This window comes from Mastigoproctus giganteus, chromosome 2 (assembly GCF_048544385.1).
Source record: "Mastigoproctus giganteus isolate SK-2022 chromosome 2, ASM4854438v1, whole genome shotgun sequence".
Taxonomy (NCBI): Eukaryota; Metazoa; Arthropoda; class Arachnida; order Uropygi; family Thelyphonidae; genus Mastigoproctus; species Mastigoproctus giganteus.
The window spans coordinates 137,392,050-137,413,057 of record NC_143576.1 but is presented as its reverse complement, the minus strand read 5'-3'; the positions used below and the strand labels follow the sequence as shown (position 1 = coordinate 137,413,057).

The 21,008-nt window shown below is 35.4% G+C and overlaps 1 protein-coding gene across 1 annotated transcript in view; it reads right to left on the bottom strand.

Moving 5' to 3' along the window:
* Positions 1-2,897: 2,897 nt before the first annotated feature.
* The window catches only part of LOC150089592 (DDRGK domain-containing protein 1-like), a 76,598-nt gene continuing 58,487 nt past the window's right edge, over positions 2,898-21,008 (bottom strand). The window contains exon 8 of the mRNA XM_090368682.1: positions 2,898-3,279. Within this exon, the coding sequence (XP_090224808.1) occupies positions 3,061-3,279 (219 nt within the window). The 3' untranslated portion in view covers positions 2,898-3,060. The remainder of the gene's footprint in view (positions 3,280-21,008) is intronic.

Here is a 21,008-nt window from a genome sequence, read left to right as displayed (position 1 = left end):
TGAGGCTGTAATGAGGTTGGGCAGTGTGATGCAACAGTACAACACCCATAAAAGCAGATCTACCTGATCATTTCTGGCAAATTGAAGCCTTCACATTAAAGTGTTTAATTGTTAAAGTGCACACCTACTTTATTACACAAAGAAAAAATTAGGATGTGAGTACAAGTGAAAATACTTTTAGATTGGAGTATTTACAGTACTCTGACTCAAAAAACTTATTTGCAGTACAATGTCAGAAGTAAATATGTTAAACAACCCACTACATTGAAGCAGTCTATCACACAAAATATTAAAGTGTATTTTCCATATAACAGGCCAATTAGCTTGCTAACTTAAAGGCATTTTTGCTAGCACCAATATTGTTCTAATTTTTTCAAGTAATAATCATGTATTAAACTCAGTGCACACTTTAACAATTATAAAGATACATATGAATGCAGCATTCAAGAAAAGACTAAACTTATCTAATGTCAGCAAAACTGTAATGCTTGTAATATTAACAGTACTACTGTAAAGTACAGGTTCACACCATAATGTCAAATACCACAGGTTACTACCATTAAGCTAGTTTTCACACAAATTATTCCAGGACTGAACTTAGTCAGAATGCACATTTCTTTTTTCATAATCCCTCAGCAAACTCAGCTAAGATGTTGATATTTAATTTTACAAATTACTTACATATGAAATTTTTGCTACTGAATGACTTCATCAGTACTCATAATGCAGTACATTCTCAATTTAAACCATATGCCAATTTTTTGCAAATATGGCAGATGAACTGCATCAGACTTTCTAACTCATGCATTTCACATGTATCACAGGAACCAGATTCACTTTTTGAATACTCTCCTCTTCCAATATCATTTAAAGCAACTGACAATGCTTACGAAAGACCAACCTTAGGGCACTTGATTCCTTTCGTATTCTCACTTTTTTGGTTTTCATGAACTGTGGGGAAGAAGCACACTTTTTTCCCAAGGAATTTGAAGTTTAAGTTTCTTTGTTCTTTCTTGTATCTTTAATTTCTTCCAATACAACGATTTAACCATATAGTCAAGAGATAAGTTTCAAGAAAATAAGCTGGCTATTCCTTATAAATGTCATATTCTGAAAATTAAACCCAATACTATAAACTTTTCTTTGTTATATTTAAAAAATTATTTTTTCCAAGATGTTTTGAAAAACTGCTTCCTAGCATTATGTTTAAAGAAATTTTTGCAAATTCTGCCAATACATCTCAAACACTGAATGTCTCTTCCCTACTAGAGAGCTGCAATAGAGGCTTAGACACAAAAATAAACTTGAACCATATATCAGAGGGACATCTGAACTTCTCTGATTTGGCAATCCAATTTCAAAATGAAAACTACCCAAGAATTGTAAATTCAGTTTTTGGGTTGGCCAGTTGCACAAGCAGCATGTTAGAGCTGCTTGTTGTACAAAATTGAGATTTCATCATAGGGTCAAAGGTTTTCACTGAGCTCCAACCACTCTGAACTGTGCACACAAGTTATGAGATTGCCTACAAGATGAGCTTTGGTTTCTGCAATTCACACACAAAACATCACAACTGATGTAATGCATTCACATGAATATTAAACAACTTTCGTCCACTTGTATTTGACTTAAAAAAATCAAAGATTATTTATTTGTGTATGTTATTTTGAGGTTAATTTGTAATAAAACAAACGAAAATCTTAAAGGAACTATGTTTGTACAGGTGATCCTAGATACATTTAGCTCGCATCTGTCCTTAAATATGATTCCTGAAATAAAGTAAGCAGTCCAGAGGGTTATGATTCAGAATGGAAAGGCAAGTTACTATATATTGTAGAAATGGTTGCACTCTTTAAGAAACATGACAGTTGGACTTCATTGAAATGATTTTGCAGAACTTTTGATGTTAATGGCATATTTGGAATGAAGAAATTATTTTTATTTTTAATGTATACTGTATAATATAATACTTTTCCATGTACTGTTCTTTCAATATAGGAAGGATATTTAGAACCATGTGCAAGTTGCAGATTCCTAAATCTGGCAAGGATAAGGCCTCAAAGGTTCCTGGGATAATCGAGTTCAAAGTTTTAGGAACAGACTTAAAGGATGTTATATAAATGACCAAAATAAACATTTGAGAAATAGGAGAAATGACCAAACATGCACGAGTTTCTTCAGAATAACTTAACATGACTATTCTGGGACAGCCGCTGTACATGTATGGTAGCAATAATTAATTCCTGTCTTCTGCTGTACATGTATTTTACTGTAACAGTGATTCTTCTCTTTCTGTTGTACATGTATGACAGGTACTGGTAAATGAGTAACTGCAAATTAGAATTTCTTAAACTTGAATATTTATAAAAAGGAGACATTACCATTCATCAATAACATATACTAACTTTATACTTCACTCTGAATTCTTCATTATGAGTTATGCCATCTTAAACCATAAAAGGATGTGGCCTATGGTATGTGAACTGACGTATTCTGTGAAAGGCATTATATACAAATGAATAAACTGGAAGAACAGTACATACAACTGCATTAGATGTCAGTGAAATTATTACATTATTTTATTTCAACATCCCGAATGGTAACCACATTCCTCTGAAAAGACTCACATAATGTATCCCATGACTTTGTGCAATTTCAGATGTAAAGTTTGAGCCATGCTGATACTAATGTTTTGGTTCTATGGAACATGTATGGTTAATGTAAACTTTCCATCAATGCTAAAAAGCAATTTGGTGGATTATGTATTCAAGTTTATTATCAGTTGATTATTATTAAAAATATTTCATTTGTCCCCTGATCTGCTTTTTTTTTTACTTTAATCACTGCTGACAAACATCAACCATTATTAGATACAAAATGAAAACAGAAAGCATTGCTATATATGTTGTTAGACTTTACTGTTCAGAAATTGAACTACTGTAATATCATACTGATATTCTATACAGGTGAATGTACTATCTATGGCCTAAGACAATGCACCCACCATCCATTTAAAACAATGAGATATAAATTTATTTCAATACCAACAAGTAGAAAAAATTATACAGCAGACACAGAAGTTCGGATATCTGATGATAAATTAATCAATGTGTTACTACATTCTGCAAGTTCACTAATGGAAACTCTGCCTCTCTGCCTAATAAAGTGAGCAACAGCTTCTAGTTCTTCTTTAGTGATATAAATAAATTTTCCTCTATCATCAATGACTCCAACTAAATATTCCTGGGCTAGTAAGTCTTGAACCCGATCTATAGCATCCTGAAAAGTAAAAATAAAAACAGAGGATTACAATACAAACATGATATATAAGCTGTTGTTCTTTGCCACCTTTAATAAAACTTACTAAAATTTCTAATGCATATTTCACAATTCTGAATTTTCTCAATGATGTATATATAGCCTTGCCATTTCTTCTTCGGTTCACTATACAATTGTGCTCCTTTGGGTTATAGTAACCTGATATATCTACACAGACAATTTTTAAAATAAACTCAAAAAAATGTGTGGTTTCCTTTGTTTTATATACACACACAAAACAATATTTCAAACTAAGTACACACACAAAAAAAAAAAAAAAAAAATACTAAACACATTTTTAAAAAGAAAATATAAAATTTTCCATTCATTTTATGACAATAATATTACATATAAACTTATTTTCAAAAATAAAATATAAAGTTTGCACTCATATTATGTTATCCCTTGTAAGCAGGGATAACATAACAACATGAATTTTATATAAATACTTATTAGAGGGAAAAAAGTTTATATTAGTTTTATTATCACATTCCAAAAAATAAAATTTACACCTTGCTCACTTGTTACTTTTTGTTCTGCTTGCACAACAAGCAACAAGTGAGTAAAATCTCTTCTAGCACCAAGAAGAGAGATATTTTTTTTTCTAGCTTTTTTTGAATATTTTCTATGGAATACGCTTGTTCATTGTGTGATTTTTTTGTCTTGACAACATAAAGGTAGTTATAAGTACATTATCCAATTCTTCTAAGAATGCTCTACTTCTGTGGAAAACATTCTTGCTCCATTCTGGATTTATTTTTCTCTATAATACAAATGCATTGTAAGCAGTGATGTCAAATATCAAATGTATCAATTGCTCTGCTCCTTTTTTGTAGAATTGTAATAAATATGGTTTTTTTAATCATACCTGTTACTAACCACTTTGTCATTATGCAATGTGCTCATGAGACTAACATTTTTTTTTTTTTTTTATATAAACATGTAATGATGGCACTATCTTTTGTGGAATAAAAGTTGTACTATACACCTCATTATTTGTTATTATCATAAGGAGTTCCAGTTTATTTTCAAAAACTGTTCTTAAAATAGTAAGATTTCTTTTGAGAAGCACCTGATCTAGCTTACGTAGTAAAAAAATTACCATATAACATTCTGTCCTGTTAGTCCACACATGAGATCTAAAACAGCTTGCATTCCTCGGTTTTATTTTGGGTGACTTGCCCGGCATCTTTCTTGCTTTATCACAAAGAATCCATATTTTGCCGGTTTGCTGGAAATATATCACTTGAAACTGCTCATAAATTGTGGCATTTTCCCCAAGGTAGAAATTCTGGTAAAATTTCTACCCAATTTTCCCAAAATTCTCTCATAGCTAATTTGTTACTTGCTCTCCTACTTTGACAATCAGGTGTTTTCAAAAAATGTTATGTGATATATGTATGATGTTAAAAAAAAAAAGTTTTCTGCAAATGGAAGGTGTCTGTCTGTCTGTTTCTGAATCCCACATATATTTAGTAAATTCCTCGCATAATTTGCAAACATCTGCTAAACAGAGATTCTATAAATGCTTAAATTTTAACGTCATTCAAGTAATTTACAGTTATCACTATATCTTTTCTGCCTTTAATGTTACCTATTTTTAAAATATTGTCTATTGTAGGATTTACATAAAGATGAAATGTTGATGTTAACTTTTACTCTAGAAATGGCATCCCTGGTCAGATTGGGAATAGCTTTTATCACATTGAACTAGATGCTTGCCCATATTGAGGAAAAGGCTCCATCATCCAATCTATATTTCTGCCCTGTGAAAGAACAGATTACATCAGTTGAACTGTATCCTGCTGCATTATATAGTTGTGCAATGCTTTTTTTTTTTTGTCTTGACAAAAAATTGACATTGAAGCACACAGCAACTAGCTTGGAAAGCAAGGTATGGGGAGTTTACAAGATCTGCTAGTGGCCATGGGACAAGAAATTGCACAGGCTGCTAATGTTAGGGTTACTAGGAGAAAAAAATATGCATATATACTTGTACACTAATGATAGGAATATAGTAAATAAATTTGAGGATTTTAAGGTATTTGGATAAGTCATCGAATGTGGATATTATAGGGATATTGGAAACATGGTGCTACTCAGACATAGGTGATGGACAACTTGAATATGGTGAATACAATGTTTATATTTGATTTAATTTGGATTTTATTGGTGCATTAGCAACTAAGGCTATAATGCACCAAATCGACAGACAACTCCCAACTTTGAGCCATCAGTGAAGACAGGCAAGAAGTCGGAATATTCGGCTTGGTGGGCAACGTAGAGTTGTTGGTAGACAGAAGATGGAGTTATGGACATACTCCAATTTTTAATAGAGAAGTCGCACGATGGTAAGCGAGCATGCCAGGGTGGAAGTGGTTGCCTTGGTGACTGGGTGACATTGTCTACCATAATGTCGAGCTCTCTGAGCAGCTCTTGGATACGGATACCAAAAGGCCGGTTGGCAGTCTGACGAGTGTTATATAGGTTTTCCCATCGTGGGTTGAAAATGGATGTCCACATAGGGTTGTCTGGCAGGGATTTTAATTTAAAGGTATATTTTAAAGACAATTGCTTTCTTTGGGACAGTGGTGGTTCAGTTGCTTCAACATATAAACTCTGGACAGGGGATGTTCTAAATGCTCCAGTAGTAATACGGATGGCTTGGTGGTGAACAGGGTCCAGCCACCTAAGTACACTGTTTCTAGCCGATGCGTACACTTGGGACCCACAGTCTAGTTTAGATCGGACAAGCGAACGATAGGGGCTGAGTAAAGTGGAGCAGTCTGCTCCCCATTTATTGGAAGAGATAGCATGCAGGAGGTTCAACCCTCTTGTGCACTTTGTCCGCAGTTGACGGATATAGGGTAAAAATGCCAACTTCTTGTCGAAAATGAGCCCCAAGAATTTTGTCTCGGGTGCTACTGGAATGATATCTTGTCCGAGTTTAAGTTCTGGTTCAGGGTGAAGGTTCCATTTGCAACAAAAGTGTATGCAGACAGTCTTCTGTGGCGAGAACCTAAAACCATTAGTTGACATGGTCAATGGCATGCTGCAAAAAGATGCTAAAGTCGTCTACAAAGAGGGCACTGTTTACAGCTGGAGGAAGTTGTTCAGTTATAGAGTTATCTTTGACAGCAAAAAGCGTAACACTTAAAACTCATCCTTGTGGAACTCCCTCTTCTAGGCAGAATGGCCGGGAGAGGGTGAATCCTACACGAACTTGGAAAGACTGGTCTGCAAGGAAGTTTTTAATAAAGACGGCAATGTGTCCCCTAAGACCAAAGTTATATATATCTTTTAAAATTCCATATATCCAAGCCGTGTCGTACGCTTTTTCCATATCAATGAAAACTGACACCTGGTGCTCACGTTTCAGGAAAGCATCACGTATAGATGTTTCCAAGCGGATTAAATGGTCAAGTGTTGACCTGTTCCTTTGGAAGCCACATTGTATCCTGGAAAGGAGGTCGTTAGCTTCTAAATACTACAAAAGATGAGCATTAACCATTCTTTCCAGGATCTGGCACAAGCAGCTCGTCAGAGCAATGGGATGGTAATTTTTTGGTATTTCCTGGTTTTGGAAAGAGAAGGACGGTTGCCATATGCCATGAGTCCGGAAATGCCTCTTCAATATTGATTTTATTATAGAGATAGAGCAAACAATCCATGGATTCCGAGGAAAAGTGTTTAATCATCTCATAATGGATGTTGTCTGGCCCAACAGCACTCGCCTTGGATAGTGAGAGTGCTGTTTTCAGCTCCCACTGTGTAAAAGGCTGATTGTATTCCTCGCAATTGTTAGAGGACAGCTTTAGGTGATGTTTTTCTGATCTTTGTTTGATCGCGAGGAACTCTGAGGGGTATGATGTTTTTGAAGACACTTTAGCAAATGTCTTCCCGAGAGTTTGCAATTGCAGTTAGATCTGCAATTGTACATCCATTATGTTCCAAGATTGATGAAGGGCGTGAGGTGTATTTGCCCTTCATTTTCCCAACTTTGTCCCAGATAGCTTTGGGATTGGCAGCCCGTGTAAGGGAAGATGAAAATTTGATCCAAGATTCCTTTTGGCTCTGATGTCTAATGTACTGTGCTTTGGCACGTGGACGTTTGAAGGCTATTAAATTATCTGTAGTGGGATAACGACAAAATATTCCCCATGCTTTGTTTTGAGCCTTCCTAGCTGCTGTGCATTCTCCATTCCACAATGGTTTTGGAAAGCGTGGAAAGTGGGACGATGTCCTTGGAATGGCAACTGCCGCTGCCTGGACCATACTTTCTGTGATGTGCTTTACTGACTCATTAATTGGCTCCTGGCTGACTGTAGTGAACGTTGCCAGATGACGAAAGGCATTCCAGTCGGCGTGATTGATCTTCCAACAATGTTTATAGAAAGGACAGATAGGATGGGAGGCAAAGAAGTTATGCTCTTGGTCGAGAAGTACACAGAATCTAAGGCAGTACATCCAGTTGATGTATCAGGTGTGTTAGCAACTAGTAATAATTCACATAATTCATAATGAGAGAGCATTCTGTTTCTGTGCTGCCATATTGCCCATTCATCCTTCTAAGCACATGGTAGCAAACATATAACATTCAGCACTTAACCTTAATGCAATATATGGTATATGGATAGCATAAGTGACACGTATGAAAAAAGAAATAACTTCTCAATTCCTATCCAACTCCTAACTTCACTTCCAAATTTAATGAAAATTGAGAAGGCTCAACAAATTGTTGTAAAAGATCCAAATATAAAATTTCACGGGTTTCCATGAAATTTCATATTTGGATCTTTTACAACAATTGATCCACTGCAAGTTAAGTAATTACATGTGGACAGACAAGCAAAGAAATGCTAATTGCCAGATTTCTATTGGTCCTATTTTATTGAAATCTGGGATGGCTTGATAAGTCTCTCTAAAAGAGATAAATATAAAATAATTTCATCAAACTCCACTGCCAGCTGTGTTGTTATATGTGATTGGATGGACAAAGAAATTTTTTTTTAGTTCTGCCTCAAGTTGCTAACATCTTTTTTAAATTGTATAGCATCACTCAAACAGGTGATCTACTATACATTCAAATATCTGAGATACTGCAAGGACAACTGTTTCAACTTGACTAGCTTTTCATTAGTTGGTGGGTGGCCTCTATTAGTGAATATATGCCAAAATGCAAAGAATTCAGTTTCCTAAGTGAAAACATCAAGTGATATATGGAGGTAAAACTGCTGTTTAAGTCCATAATTACCATAATGAATGTATTTAACCTCAAACAAAGCCTAGTTGTATAGGCTAAAGGTGCGCGCGCACACACACACGCACGCACGCACGCACGCACACACGCACGCACACACACACACACACACAGACTTTAAATGTATAATGGATTCACCCGATCAGGTAATGCTATATAATTTATAAAGATAAATTATATAGCATTAGGAACTCCCCAACTTAAGTAATACTTGACTTACGGAAATTCGACTTTAAGCAGTAGCAAAAAAGTCATAAAATGGTTTGTTGCCTAAGTTCTTCCATTTTTAGTTTTGTTATCTTCTTTGCTAAACAAATAAATGTCTTCGTTAATTTTTTTTGTTTAAATTCACCATACAATAACAGGCTGCATTAAAATTGTAAATATGCCTACAAAAATATAATTTTTTTTGTATATATTTAATCCTCAGCATGCAGCCTAATAGTATCTTGGTTAAACAAAATATGGCCTTCCACTGTAAAAAGGTTCCCCACCCCTGGTTTGGGGGATAAATAGACTAATAATTCAATTACAGCCATAAGCAGAGATGCAACTGATTCTTCTATTTTTTCTATTTTGATATATAGTAGACTGAAAAGCATCCAGGGGGAGGGGATTAAATGGGGGTGTGTAAGAGTTAATATAAACACAAATAGGCACATGTTTATTTGCTTATACACAGTAGGGGATTTAGCACTTGAGAGGCCCCAGGTGCAATTCAATTTTGAGGCCCCCCTCTAAATATTTTCGGTACCACTACAGTGTGCATTCTATGCGCACGTTTTTACTATAGCACACGCTCTAGATTTGGTGTTGCGATTTTAATTATTTTAGTTGCGCAATTCTTTCATACATATTTTAACTAATGTTTAAATGAAAAAATGACACATCTACCATCCCTCCCAAATCTAACATTAATACATAAAATTAATACATAAAATCTAGCATTAATGATAATATGTATTCTACTTCAGATTCACTTAGTTCCAATAGATATTTCATATAATATGTGGGGATATTCGCATAAGAGTTTACTAACTTCTCATATTAAATTATAGTTTTATTCAGTAACGGTAATAAAGATGAGTGTAAAAATTTTAAATGAAACAATTTTTTTTTTTTTTTTTTTTTTGAGACCTGAGATTTGAGGCCCCCTCGATTTAAGAGGCCCCAGGCGTGCGCCTGTGCGGAAATCCACCACTACTTATACATTAATGCTAGAAGTTTAGTAAATAAATCTGATGAATCTGAAGTATTGGATACGCTGATTGATTCTGTTCTTTCTAGAATGTCATCAAATGATGGTATTATAGGTAAAACAGAAAGGAGAGGTGTAATAGAAGTGATACATTTGGTAAGGAAGCACATAAATTCTAAAATAATGCAACCACTAAACACAGGCTAGCGTGTGTTTACTGGTTGCACTAACTGTTATAGGTCAAATAACTATTTTGGGTATAATGAACAATTGTACAAACAAGTAGAGTGTGACAAGAATACTGAGAAAACAAAAATGAGAGGGTTGGAGTCTGTTATAGGTCAAATAACTGTGATGAGCATAATGAATAACTGTACAGACAAACAGCATGTGCCAGCAGATTCCAACTTTCCAAATATCAATTGGAACATGGGGGTTGGCAGCTCACTCAGTAACAAACATTTCTTGATTTTCCAGACAGCAACTTTCTACATCAACATGTTAGAAACACAAAAAGAGAAAGCAATATTCTTCATCTGCAGCGATTCATTAGCATTAAGAATCTTCCAGTAAAGGGACCTTAGGTGGCAGTGATCATGGCACACTGATGTAGAATTTATTCAAAGAAATAATTACTGTCAAGGGGCAGGGTTTTGTTTTTTGCAAAGGCATGTGTTCAGACATTTTTTTAAATGCTTTTCATTATCTATCAATATGCATTAAAAAATATTTAAAATTGTAGATGCCAAATGGGAACAGTTCAGAGAGGTAATCATATTAGCCATTAAGAGTTTTATACCAACTGCTTTAAACAATTGCTAAGAGATACTATTCAAGATTTAGACCAAAGCAGAGGTCAGATGAACTGATTAGCTTAGTGACAGAGGGAAAAAAAAATGGATAGGATGATTATACAGTAAGCACAATTTAATCTAAAATTAATCAAAGAAAAGCAGCGAAGGAGTTTTCTGCATATGCTAAACTACAAGGAAAGGGATGAATCACATTGGGTCACTGGATATGAAAGACATTAACTACTGTTGATGACCCTGTACAAATCATTGATAAACTGAATAAATATTCTGCATTTACTTTCAATGTCTAAAGAAGTTTTTAGGGATGAGGTTAGCAGAAACCTATCTAATAATTACTGACTGGGAACTGGGAGTTTATGACAGAAAGTAAAAGGTGGAAGAGAAATTGCTGTAGCTAAAAGTGAGAGGGAAAAAAAAAAAACACCTCTGACTGATTGCATCTACCCAATTATATTAAAAGAAGCTGCAAAAGAGGTTAATTAAATCTTTAACCATAATAAGGGAGGGGGGGGAAACACTTAGATTCAGGAGAAGCGCCTGCAGATTGGAGATGTTCAAATGTATCTGTATTCACAAGGGCAGCACAGAGTAAAGTGAAAAACTACATACCTGTAAGTTTAACCTCTGCAACAGGGAAAATAACAGAATAAATAATTAAAGAAATAATACAAGATCTTGTTGTTGTTGTTGCTAGATTTGTTGGCGCATCAGCAACTGAGGCTATAATGCCCTGATTACTGTCTTATATCTTACTAATTTGTTTTACAAGTGACAGAGGTTCAGATAAGGTGATATTTATTAATGAGCATTAGGAAAACAAAAATGTCATCCGTAACTTGCCAATCTCCTAGAACACTCTGTAGTGTTAATTGATTGCAATTATGAAGATGTGAGAGAAACGCAACTGGAAATTGTTTTTATTGTTTTATGGTAGTAACCACTAGAAATGTGCTTTAGTAAAATGTGAGGTGTTAATAGTGTATCTCTGCCTTTATGGTGTTGTCATTCTACAATGACATGCTTTACTGTGAGTGGGAATAAACAGTTACTGCATTGTGGGGCATCATCTTTTGCAAACAGGTAATTGGGAATGAGGTATGTACGACCAATGCACAGTCTGGCTAATATGCTTTCTTTCTGTTTCCTCTCAGGTTTGGTGCTCTCTTGAGTTCAAAAGATTTATTAATTATTGGTTCTTCCCACATACGTATAATAACCTAACCTGTTATTTGTAAGGTCATTAAATAATGGATTTATGGTCGATATAAGGTATCCTGAAATTAGATGAGATTGCATTTGAAGCACTTTTGGCAGCTGAATCTGCCTGTTCATTCCCTGGGATTCCAATATATCAAGGGATCCAACAAAAATTATGAGCTGACAACATGACTGAAGTTCTATTAACTGTGCCTATATTTTCTGTAGCAGAGGCTGACTGGATTATAATTTACACTGCGAAGCTTTTACAGCACTTAACGAAACAATTATGACAGATTGAGTATGTGAGGCTTGTTTTATATTCTCCAAGGCTACTACGATATCATATAACTCTAAGGTATAAGTACCGTCAGTCCTCGTATAACACGTGTTTACACTACATGAATTCGATCATACACTATTTATAAATAGGGGAACGATATCTTATATAACACGAACCGAATTCGCTTATGCACGATTCGCCTTTGTGTTTACAAGAAATGGCAGTCGAATGCAGAATCACCCCCAACCGAACGCAACACAATAGGAATGAAGAGAAGATTCTGAAAATGTACTGTATTTATGTTTTTTATATCAGTGAAGGGGAAACACATTTCACCATAATAATGTAAAATTCCAGCTATCGGTATTATCGCAAATGCAATTAGATCGAGTTTACTACCAGTTTATAACGGATTCCACTAGCAGAAACGCAACTGGAAATTGTTTTTATTGTTTTATGGTAGTAACCACTAGAAATGTGCTTTAGTAAAATGTGAGGTGTTAATAGCGTGTTAAAAGGCGCGCAGCTTTGTTTATGTGTATCAAGCGTGCCTGGGGAAGCATCCTGGGAAAGACACTGCAGATTCAGAGAGAAAAAGAAAAGCAATATCGATAAACACAGGCGGACTGGGTCAAAAATTCTTACCCGGGAAAATTTGTAGTGGCCTCATACTATGGTTTATGGCCAAAATCACACCGGCCTCCGGCCCACCAGGGTTTCCCCGGTGGGCCGGAGGCCTAAATGAGGCAACACCGAGAATTACAAAGAATGCAGAGAAAATAAAAACAACTTTCATAGAAGGAACAACTCAAAGTGTAATTAAAATCCATTAGATTAAGACACAAAGAATTGGAAGAGATGGAACCGCTGTTATCTGTTTGGATAGAAAATCAAACAAAAAACAAGTTTGCTTACGATAGAAGCAAAAGCATTAGCAATATTTTATTACATAATAGTTGTAATAAAATACTTACGTATTTTATTACGATTATTTATTGTGTTTGGTAATGTTTTGGTTACAAATGTGTGTTCAATCTTCGGTGGTTGGCACATAACCCTATTTTTCCCATAGGGCCTATTGTTTATATTGTACGATTTTGCATTGCACGAGGGTTTCTAGGAACACAACTATTGTGCTGTATGAGGACTGACTGTACCGCATTCTGAGGATAGCTGTTTGGAGATGATGGCATTTGGCAGGATTACAGATGTACCAATTTTACTGCCAGTCTTGGCTCCATCTGTATATAGATTGAGCCAAGACAACAAAACTTCTAAATTAAGTGGAGTGGGCTATATGTAATTGCCTAATGTTGATATCTGGAAAATTATTCTTTACCCATTCCTGAAAATGTCTATCAGTATGTACTGGCAGCATTTCCCATGGCTGGGTTTCCATTCTAGTATCCTGAAGTGTGTTACTCATGTTCAGGCCCAAGCAGGTGTTTAGAGATTGAAGCGTAAGGGCAGATGGTTTGTTAAGCCATTTTAGCTTGAAAAAGGTTTTTCCATTTTGGCATGAAGAGATATTGCCACATGAGATGATATGGAAGGCTGCTGATGGCTGCTGATTTTGGCTACATAATTTAATAGCAGAACTTATCTTCAAAGATGTAGCAGCAGTTCATAGGCTTCCATATAGAGACTTACAATTGGTGATGTGCAAAAGGCCCCCAGTACAACTTGTAGTGCACTACAATGTGCAGATCAAGCTATTTCAGTACACTTGGTCTGGCTGAGGAATATGCAGGAGACCCATAGTCTAACCACGATCTCAGTAGTGAGTGATATAGATGTAGCAACATATAATGATTTGCATCCCATGTCACAGAAGAAATTACTTTTGAAAAGACTTCGACAGCTGTTACCAATATGTTTTATATGTTCTAGGAATTCGTTTGGTTTTGGTTTTTTATGGCACGAGCTCCGACTATAATGTGCCAAGTCCAATGTTAAAATACAAGTTAAAAATACGTTGCCATATCCATATTTATAAATAGCTAAAAGACAAGGAAATTTAAACAAAGATAAAATCATGTAAAAAATAAATATACAGTACATAGTGTGTAATAAAAGCATTTATCTGTATAAAGGTTTATAATTTTTAAAAAGTTAAAAATTGCAGACATTATTGTCTTTGTCAATTAAAATCTGACTGAGTGTATAAGGCTCAATCAGATGGTTAAAAGTGCTAAAACATAAAAGGCGTGCATTTAAAAATCTAGGACAGTCAATAAGGATATGTTTCAATGTTAAAATGGTGTCACAATGCTCACACATAGAACAGTCATCAGACCTTGGCAGAAAAGCATGTGTCATATGACTGTGTCCTATGTCTCCTATGCGGATACGAGCTAGAACAACTTCCTCTTTATGGTCCCTGCACAGACTAGATGGCCAGAGTTCGATTACAGGCTTAATTTTGCATAACTTATTTTCAGCCTGCCAATGCCAAAGAGTGTTGCCATTGGGAAACCAGTTTGTTTTATATTACTTGCCTGTAGCCTGTATAGGGGACTAACAGACAGGAATTATAACAGGTCACTGATTTGGTTGCAGAATCCGCCAAATAATTTCCCATAATCCCAATGTGGCTGGGGATCCTAACAGATGCGAATATCAAATTCCAATTCAGAAAGGAAATGTGCCCTCTGCTGTACCCGGGATAGGACTGGATGAGGATTGCATCTCACTGATGACAAAACCTGCAACAAACAGAGAGAATCAGTTTATATAACACATTTTTGGTGTTGGTGGTGCTGTTTGTATGTGATCCAAGGCTAGTTCAATTGCATTCAGCTGGACAGTGAAAATGCTGCATTCAGCAAGGATCTGCTCAGACACCGTAGCATTTGGGAAGACAGCTGCAGATCCAACAGATATCTCTGACTTCAAACTATCTGTGAAGATTGGCAAGAAGCCAGAATATTCAGATAGGTGTGCTAAGAAGAGCTGCAGGCAGACAGCAGATGGAGTATTATCCTTTCCCCAGTTGGTAAGAGAGAAGTTGCAGGTGGGAATATGAGCATGCCGGGTGGAAGGGATTGCCAGGTGATGGGGCAATATTGTCTATCATGATGTCCAAATTTCTAAATAGACTTTGCATATGAATACTGAATGAATGATTTGCTGTCTCATGAGTGTTGTACAAATTTTCCCACCGCGGCTCAAAAATGGGTGTCTACGGAAGATGGTCTGGCAGGGATTTAAGCTTGACAGAATACAGCAGAGACAACTGTTTTTGGTGAAGGAACAAGGACGGTTCATTGGCTTCGACATAAAGACTTTGGACAGGAGATGTTCTAAAAGCTCCAGTGGCAATACAGATAGCTTGATGGTGAATGGGGTCAAGCCACCGAAGGGTGCTATTTCTGGCAGATACATACACTTGAGACCCATAATCTAATTTTGACTGAACGAATGTATGATATATTCTAGGAAGTTTAATTTTTTGTCAAGTATAATAACAAGAAATCTAATAACCAGACTGAAAAGTAGTCAGGATCATGGTGTAAAGTACATTTATGAAAGAAGTGTAGAGCAATCGTTTTTGGTTTAGAAAGTCAATATCCATTACTTTTGGTCCAAGAGAGCATTCTTTTAATGGTGTCTTGGAGCTTTCAATTAGTGGCATATTTTGAGAATGACACGAGATGGTAAGATTGTCAATACACGGGTATGCATCAACTGTGTCACTTGGTTATAGAGTCGATTCTGATGGCAAAAAGTGCTCAGCAGAACCTTGGGGAAGTACCTCTTCTTGCACATATGCTTGAGAGAGTGAAGAATGGAATCTTACTTGAAAGGATGTGTTAACTAGAAAGTTCTGAATAAATTTTGGGAGATGACCCTCAAAGGCCAGATTTATGTAAGTCATAAGGAATTCCATATTGCCAATTTGTATCAAACGCTTTTTTTTATGTTAACGCATATCATGACTAAGTGCTCATTTCTGAGGAAAGCATTTCAGATATGTTCTTCAGCTTTGATAATGAGATCAAGCGTAAATATACTTCTCCAAAAACCATAACCGATTTGGACTTAGAATGTTTTGAGTCTCTAGGAACCATGTCAGTCTTGCATTAACTATTTTTTTTCCAAGATTTTTACCAGACAACTGGATAATAAAAATGGAGCAGCAATTTGTTGGATTAGGGTAGTATTTTTCTGGTTTTGGGAAAGTTAGCACATAAGAATCGCACCAACTAGTGGGGTAATATTCCTCTAAGAATCTAAGAAAATTCTGTTATACAGTTGTAAGAGAGCAGTTAATGATTCCTCATTTAAATGATAAATCACTGTGTAATAAATTTCATGAAGGCCGGGAACACTGTTCATCACTGGTGTAAGAACACTGTACAATTCAATTCAATCACGGTCAGCAGTAGATCATATGGATGGTGGAGAGCAGTAATGAAATTCAGTTTGTATTTTTCTGTCCTAGCTTTCAGCAACTGAAAGGCTGATTCATATGTGGCAACAGTTGAAAGTGTTTCAAATGAGGAGTCTAATGCATCAGCAATTTCTACAGGTTCAGAAATAGAATCAGAGAAGTTGTGAGCATATATTTACCATTAATTATTTTGATTTTTTTTCCAGATTGTAGCAGTATCTGTGGATCTGTTTATGGTAGCAGCATAAAGTGCTCATGTTTTTTTTTTTTTTTTTACTCACTCATCTTATATGATAAGCTTTAGCCTTTGCTTTCTTAAATTGTGGGAAATCAGCACTGGTTAGATGTTTATGAAATAGATTCCAGTATTTATTCCTTTCTTTTTTAGCATTTCTGCTTGCTTCAATCCAACACATTTTTGGATGGAACCAGACTGTGATTTCAGGATAGCAGATTCAGCTGCTGCCATTATTTATTGCATAATATAGCTTACTGCAAAATCAATCATGTGGGCTGCAATAATTTCTTGGTATTTATTCCAGTCAGCTTTGTCAAATTTCCAGGTTGTTCTTATGTTACTCTGAGGGTATCTCCACCCAAAGTTCTCACTTGTGCAGAAAGTAGAGATGATCAGAAAGTGGTCGCTACCATGAGGGTTGTAGGTAACTATTCAAGCTATGAGATGAAATATTGTTGGAGAACATACTGAAAGATCAATAGTAGAGCTTGACTCAGATGGTAAAAGCACATAAGTGTGATCACCAATTTTTGACATCATTAGATTGTTTATCTAAAAATTTTGGAATTATCTGTCCTCTGCAGTCAAGATGATGAGAACCCCATAGGGGTGATGTCCATTCGAATCACTGATAATATAAAAGGGAGCAAGTATTTGACTTACTATGTCATCTAAATCAGCAAGGGTTTGGTGAGCGATACTATGAAACTAATCTTATTGTTATACCAATGGTAATGCAGACTGCAATTTCCTCTAAAGATGTTGGCAGGGGAATAGGCATACAGGGAATTACAGAGTTTGCTAAGTAACTTCTCTGTGTGCTACATTAGAAGATTTTCTACTGTTTCTATACGTGGTGCAATGTTTTATTGTCGTAGATATTGTATTTATCAGGTTTGTATCTTGTGTGTACACTACAACCTAAGACATTGTATAAATAATCTAAATCAGCACAATTCATCTAAATCCATTGAATCACTGTGTGCATTGCAGAGGTGGGGGAAACCCCCCCGATGCCACCAGACAAAAAACACTATGTATACATTGTTTGGTTTCAACTGGTGTATCTGCTTACTTACGTGAGAGACTTTGTTTGCACTTGTCAATTTTTGCCTTTTCTTTCTTTGGGAAGAGGACCCAAACAGTGTCAATGTCGTCCTTTGAATGAAATTCAAGAACAATCACCATCTGCTTTTACATCAATGTCCATGCTATAAGCATTAAATTTTTGTGTGCTTTCTGTTTCAGAACTCTTGGTTTGTTCTGTTTGGTAGCTGATTAGGATTCTTATCTGCAGTATTGTTATCAGTGCATTTACCTTTTAGGTTACATACTTAGAGGCGTATACTGTTCCGTTGATGAAGAAGAAAGGAGTGATTTCACCCAATTAGACATCAAGATATTTGGATGGACCAAGCAGCGAGTCTGAGTTGCTACTGAGAACAGCTGTTGAGTAAATGATGCATATGTAGATGGTTTAGTTATAGCAAAATGTTTCTTTGCTTCTTGATATGACACTTTGTGCTCTATCTTATATTTTTGAATATTCTTTTCTTATTTCCATTGGATGCAATCCTTAGGGAAGGCAGAATAATTATTATGAGAGTTAGTACAAATTTGTGTTTCAGTGTCACTACTGGCATGAGAGTGTTCTTTTGATCCACAAGAAGCACAAATGGCTAAACCTCTGTAGAATGTTTGAGAATGACCAAATGTTTGGCTTTAGTGCTAAAAGCACCAGACTGAATTGGGAATGTATGGTTGAACATGGCATCTCAGTAACCAGCTTTTATAGTTGTGGGTAGATTTGGCATTTCAAATGTGAATAAGACAGTCCGAGTAGGGACAGGCTGTCCATCTTTTGATGACAATTCTTTTGGTGAAGAAACAAAGTTCTTCTGTTCTATATTGAGGTTTGTTAGTTATCAAATATGCTTGGCTGGGTTTATGGGCTGAAGGAAGCAAATACCCTATTTTTGGAATATTAAGGTAAAGACCAACTGCTTGAGCAAAGACCAAATATGCCAAATGAGCAAGACCAAATATGCCAAGTTCTGCTTTCAGCTGAGCTTGGCATATTTGGCATGTGTATTTGAAGCTTTGAACACATTAAATCTGAAACTAGAAGGGGCATTGACCAGACTCATCAGTTTGTTATGTAAACAATAACATATACATATATATATATATATAAAAATTAGAATGATAATTAAATAAAAATAATGACAGTAGCATGGCAAAACAGAAGAGCAAAAATAGTCAAAATTAAATATAACGATCAAACCAACAGGGAGGGAAGAGAAGGGTAACAAGAGTAAAAATATTGTAGCAGAAACTCTCCAAGATAATTTAGAAAATCTAAATGAAAGGTAATAAAATAATAATCAGTTAAATTTTAAATGCCAATTAAATAGAAATTTAACGGCAACCCCCCCCTGACAGGCACCATGTCCAAATTTATGTGAAATAATGCCAACAGAGATGTAAACCAACTACAATAAAATAAAACAAAAATAAACCAAAAATAGACTGATCATTACACCTCATCTCAACCGAGGACTATAAGGCTAATAATGGTCAGTGAATCGCTGCATTTTGATCACTAGACAAATCGCTGCAAAGGTGAGTTGACCGAAAGATCAGCCCACCATCTGATCCCCAGATCGAACTGCCAATGCAGAGGACTTGAATAGCGGTGGTCCTGATGCAGCTAAAATTAAAAATAGGACAGATACAAGACCAATGCAAAGCCACACCACTGACAAAAAGTAATCTTAACCAGATTATATAGCTGAATAATAAACTATAGATGGCAGCATGGGCACAGTGTTAGCAAATCAGCCCACTACTGTCATGTGATATACATATATTTGAATAATGTTTAAAATAGTTGAAACTGAATCTTTCATAATAAAAAATAAAAAAAACTAAAGCAAACATCAAAGGCAGGAAAAAGCACATTCCTCTACATCAGTGGTGTCCAATCTTTTCCCGGACAGGGGCCGTATTCAAAGTTAGATTTGTTTCGCGGGCCGCACAGAGTGATTCGAGAAAAAATTGTGTCACATTTTCTATATCTTGTTACTCGTAAAAGGAAGTTTCTATTTTCACGTTACAATTTTTTCTTTTCAAGCCATATATTATTCCCAGCACTTTTATGTGCAACAAATTCCCAGCACTTTTATGTGCAACAAATCTATGTCAGTGATTTATTTTTCAATTTTATTAAAAATTATAAAAATATGACTTACTTTTTTTTTTTTTAAATACTCCACTTTTGTTTAAAAAAAAAAAAAAAAAAAACTTTACTTTTGCTTTTAAATGCTCATTTTATAAAATTTATAACCTGAAAAGGATCACTGCTTTTCAATATTAAGGTGAATAAATAAATATAATGATAAACCTAAAATTGAAAGATTCGAAAATTTTATTAAGTACAATACACAATAACATTTACTGGACAAAACTTAACATTTAATGAGATGATTGAGGCTGGATATTTTTAAATAATTGCTCAAAATTTGGTTGAAAATTTGTGATGCCAATCTCAATACATAATGAAGAATATATCCTGATGGTATTTCTCGATGGAACTTCAGGTCCTGATGGTATTTCTCCACTTGTTCTCAAAACCTGCGCCCCTGAACTTACTCCTGTTCTATGCCATCTTTATTCACTTTCTTATTCCAAAGGTGTTTTTCCTTCTGCTTGGAAATTTGCTCATATCCAGCCAGTTCCTAAAAAGGGTGACAAATTCCTCCCATACAATCACTTCTCCTCTTTCTAAAGTAATGGAGAAATCACTTAATTGTCAACTCTGATCAACGCCTGATCAACGATCGCCAGTATGGATTCCTTCAGTGTCGATCCACAAGTGATATTCTGGTTTATGTTACCAATTTATGGACAAATTCAATGGAAAATTTCAGTGAAACACAAGCAGTTGCTCTTGACATCTCAAGGGCTTTCGATCATGTTTGGCATAAAGATCTTCTAAACAAGCTTCCATCTTATGGTAGTGGTAGTAGTATTATGCAGCATCAGCCAAAAAAAACCTGCCGTTTCTTGAACAACCTTCCTTCATACATATTTCCTGAAAATTACAGTGTATTGTACAGAAGTTCAAGTCTAATATCAACAAATATCTTCTTTTGTCTTCTCAACCTTCAACCCATGCATGGTACTATAGGTTCTAATACCTCTCGTGTTTGGGGTTTTCATAAAAAAAAAAAAAAAAAAAAAAAAAAAAAGTTCATCTGTTAATCTGTTTATTTTTAAATATTTATTTGATTTTACAAGTGAAAAA